Source organism: Octopus bimaculoides, chromosome 24, assembly GCF_001194135.2.
Source record: "Octopus bimaculoides isolate UCB-OBI-ISO-001 chromosome 24, ASM119413v2, whole genome shotgun sequence".
NCBI classification, from domain to species: Eukaryota; Metazoa; Mollusca; class Cephalopoda; order Octopoda; family Octopodidae; genus Octopus; species Octopus bimaculoides.
Genome location: NC_069004.1, coordinates 1,032,447 through 1,037,186, shown reverse-complemented (window position 1 = coordinate 1,037,186; position 4,740 = coordinate 1,032,447). Strand labels below are relative to the sequence as shown.

General features: G+C 31.5%; 1 protein-coding gene across 1 annotated transcript in view; it reads left to right on the top strand.

Moving 5' to 3' along the window:
• The window catches only part of LOC106870763 (dihydropyrimidinase), a 138,391-nt gene extending 133,948 nt beyond the window's left edge, over positions 1 to 4,443 (top strand). The window contains exon 16 of the mRNA XM_052976487.1: positions 3,380 to 4,443. Within this exon, the coding sequence (XP_052832447.1) occupies positions 3,380 to 3,468 (89 nt within the window). The 3' untranslated portion in view covers positions 3,469 to 4,443. The remainder of the gene's footprint in view (positions 1 to 3,379) is intronic.
• Positions 4,444 to 4,740: the final 297 nt, after the last annotated feature.

The window sequence follows — 4,740 nt, the reverse complement described above, 5'->3', positions numbered from 1 at the left end:
AATGATATGTAGTTGTTTTTCTTTTTCTTTTTTTTCCATTCTTTTGGTGTTCAATTTTGTTGCTGATTGGCTTCGTTTGGTTCTCCAGTTAACCACACAACAGGTTTATGCAAATGTCTTTTAGGCCTTATAGAAATATGCATGCGCTTTTTTCCAAAGTTATTTTTGTTGACTGAAAAAAAAAAAAACTTTTTTCTTTATTTTGTTTTTCCTTTTTTTCTTTCTTTCTTTCTTATATGAATTTTTTGGACCTTTTCATGTACCAAACTGATTATTGTGACTGGAGAAATTTCACATTTGGAATTATTTTTTTAATCTCCTCCCGCCTACCTATCAATCTTACCATTGTATTTAATCTGTATTAGGCTTCCATTCTTAATGTTATTGTGGTTTTACCTCTTGATACTTGGTTTTGGGTGGGAATCAACTGCTATGAAGGCAATCTACAGTAGTTATCCTCTTCTGTTGTTTCCCCCTCCCTTTTATTCTTATGCCTTTGTCCCGCGAAGAAGGACAATGCCTCCAAGATTGTGAGAGAAAGAGAAGCCAAGATTATTGGGAGTGGGGTGGCTTTAGGAAATATGTCTAGGAAATGATCATTTCAAGTTGATAATTAAATTTTAACCCTTTAGTATTTAAACTGGTCACATCCAGCCAAAATAGTCTCCCTGTTTTATGTTAAAAGTGACCTGATTCAGCCACTCATTCCTACCCTACAATGTCATTCTAAAAATAAACATTCACATTGTTGAAATCTTGAAGTTTCAAGATAATATGTGATTGGTTCAAAACAATGTGAAAAACTAAGCAAAACATTTGATAATCTGAATGGTGAAGGCTTAAACCAATGTAAATGACATCTAGAATGCAAATATTATTTTATAGTTTAGCTCTTAACTGAAAATGTTTTTCACCATTTTGATTCTAGAGTCTTGTTATCATTTTACTTTTGTTGTCAATTCTTGCCTGTTTTAATATTATTTAGTTTTCCTATGTTAGAATAATTCAGGGCAGTAAACTGACCATATCAATTGAAGTTATATAGGGAAGTGGTCAGATACATTCTTAATTCTAGCTCACAAGAAAAGGAAGGAGAAAAAAAACTGTTGTAAAAACCTGAAAGGTATCGTTAACTATATTTAGAGGTAAGCTTATTTGTTTATTTATCTTCAGCTAGACCACCCTTGAATCCCCTCCCCCACCTAAAACAGATACTGTTCAAGATTACCAACACCTAAATGTCAGCATATACTTTTGACTCCTTTGTTTTTTCCATAGTAATCTTTTTTATCTGTGTACAATGCTATGGAGGATATCGCTCTGCAAGAGCACACTAGAGCTACTGAAATAGACTTAATCAAAACAGCTGACCCTTGCTGAAAGTATTTATCCAACAGTATACAAAGGATTAAAAATTGATGCTACTTCTATAAATTTCAAACATTGAAACTGCTATCAATAATTTATCTTTTTCACAACCTATCCACCACACAAAATGGACATTTTAAATATTAATGGTTCGCCCTTGACACATTAGGTATCTATGTTACCAAGACGTTGCTCATCACTAAACAATGATTTTGTCTATTGTTCCTCTAGACTTCACTATTTAACATGCTATTAGATAAATTACATATTGATATACATGGTGTCCCCTAATGGCCATTAAGTACAAGGGAGATAATCATTTCTTCATAATATTTGGTAGGATTAGAAGTTTGAATTTGAGGAATAAGGAAGAAAATGCAAAGTATATATATATTTGTTTATTCTTTTTGCTTATTTCAAAGGTCTTAAAATTTCTAGTCTTAAGATTATATATATAACCATTTTGTCCTTTTTTAGAAATCATATCGTTAAGTTACTGTTGATTAAGATGGAGCTATAAATTAAACCTGTTATTCTTTAACCTGTAATCTAAATGTTTCCCACTATTTCAAGATTTTCTAACTGAACTCTTTATCCTGACTTTGACATATTGGTACATTAGGGCATTCTCTTCATACTATTGAAGATCTTATACTTTCCTTACCAAAGCTTTACAATATTTCAAATTGTCTGTAGGTTTATATATTATTTCCTGGGTCAATATTCTATTTTCTTTCTTTATTTCTTCCTATTCAACATATGTGTCTTCTAGTCCCTAAATTATGTATACACACCATTTTAGATATTCATTTTGGACATCTCACATCACCAGTCATTAATCTCATGTAGCTACATCACCTTGCATTTTTTGTGTAGGTTTATCTTAAGTTTGTAAATAAATAAACTACTGAAGATCATTTTGGATCACACCTGAAACGTCCCAATTTAATATGAAGTCACCAACATCTGTTTTGGATGTCTTATTTTCTAATTCTTCAATATTTTTAGTTCAGGCTTTTTATTTTTCTTTCTTGGTAGGCTATGGGTTGGTTCTTCTCTTCACTACTTCTAGCTTAAATTTTTTGGTTTTTCAATTGTAAGCAAAGGTTGGTTATGTATACGACTGTGTTACACACACACACACACACAAAATCATGATAATTATGATAATTCTGGTACAAAGCTACACAGTGAGGTTACCAAGTAAGTCATAAGTGAAGGCGTCATACAGTTTGCAAGATTATGGAACCCCAAGGGGGAAAGTTTGGACTAGGAGATGAGGGGCAAAAGTATGAGAGAAGGGGGACCAGAGGCAAAACTCTAAATGTCTCAGTCTCTTATATCCCTCAGTTATAATCAGGTTCATTAATTTCTAGATTAAATTGAATCTAATTATAATTATACTGAAAATAAATATGGAAAAAGAAAGACGATGCTAATTTCGTTTAAGTTTCATCCATTCAACCACATTTCACTCTCTTCATGAGATTGCTTGTTTATGATATTGGTTGGAGCATTCCCCCCCAACTTCTTAAATGCCTATTAATGCTTCCACTCCTTCTTATGTCCCTAATAATGGTTTCCCCCCTTTTTGACTACTCCTTTCTACTTCTACTAATAATTAAATAATAAAATGAATTAATTTTTACTGTAATTGTTTTCTAAATATTTAGGATAAGTAATTTAATCTTTTAGTTATTTTTAAAGCTAAAAATTGAAAATGTAAAGAATTGGAAGTACTTAAAGAAAACACATTCTATGGGGAAATTTGTAGACTATAGAGTTTAGGCTTTCATTTAAAACATTGCATCATTTCTTTTTCATTTTCTTTTTAATTATTCCTTTACTTTTGATTTTTAGTGCCAAATTTCTCAAGCACAAGGATCAAGATGTGATTTTCTTTGTTTTTCTGTTTTTTTCATTTTTAATTTTAAATGCATTTCTTCTGGGACCAAAAACGATTCAGATTCTTACGACTTTGTTTGATATATGTCTTCAATTTCTTTTCCAGGTGCTCAGTATGATGATGATCGTCCCAAGCGTTCAAGTACCAGAGTTAGCAAACCCCCTGGTGGCATGTCTGACATATTCTTAGGTTAAACAAAAACAAACAAACAAATCTACAATCGAGTGAGAAGAAAAAAAAGTGCAAATAAAAACATGACTAATGTAGATTTCTTTCTCTTTAAATATTTTTTCATCACATATTTAAACCCCCCCCCCCTGAACAACAAAAAAAAACAAGAAGACAAAAATGCTTATTTTTCTTTTTGTATATTGTCCTAAATTTATGAGATAGGTATGTAAAATACGATGTATGTATATATATGTACACACGCATATATGTATGTATATATATAAAAATGTATGCATGCATATACATGTGCCATACATGCACCCATCACTTGTATGTGCATGGAAGAGTATATTTCTGTGTGTTGCATGTAATATATATTCTGTATTTGTGGAGTTGGGGCATCATAAGTTATTCGAAAATAAAGATTACAAACCTTAAAAAACATTATCTTGATACTAAATTTATTTGCATTTACATTGCCTGTCTTTTGGCAGCAGTGTTTCGTTTTTCAGTCAGTTCTTAAGTTATCTTACTTGAGACAGTGAGACTTAGAAATTTCTTTAATTAAATAGTCACAGTAATTATTCTAATAACAACCAATTTAAGTTTAATTCAAATTAACAATCAGGAGGGAAAAAAATATATATATATTACTTGAATTAATTACAGAAATGCATTTTTTGAGTTCTAACATTAAAATGCTTTTGAAATCCAGCGTGCATGCGTGCATGCACATGGCTACCATGTTAAGTGTCCTGCACCTTCATTTTGTCATGTCTCCATGCTATTATTTTATACAAATTGATTTTCTGTGTCAAACAATTATTGTTGAACCTTCAATATTATCATATTTTTGTCTAAATTTATTGCAGTTTGTCATTCTGATCTCTCTCTCTCTCTCTGCTATGCTCTCACTCTGCTCACTGTATGCCAAATGGAAATCTATATTGTTTAGTCAAACGTTGCCTAATTATTGAATAAACTATTCATCAAACAGATTCATGTCTATTTTGTTTTCTTTGAAATTTTCAATTACTTTTCTTCCTTGTTTCAGTCATCAACTCTCTAGCATTTCAACCGGCCCAAATATTCTACTTATTTTACGTTAACACTGTCCAAATCCAGCCTCTCACACTTACCCTACAATGCCTCAAAATAAGACCGATACAATAAGTACTAGGCTTACAAAGAATAAGCTCTGGGGTCGATTTGCTCGACTATAAAGGCGGTGCTCCAGCATGGCTGCATCAAATAACTGAAACAAGTAAAAGAGCATATATGATTTTATATATATA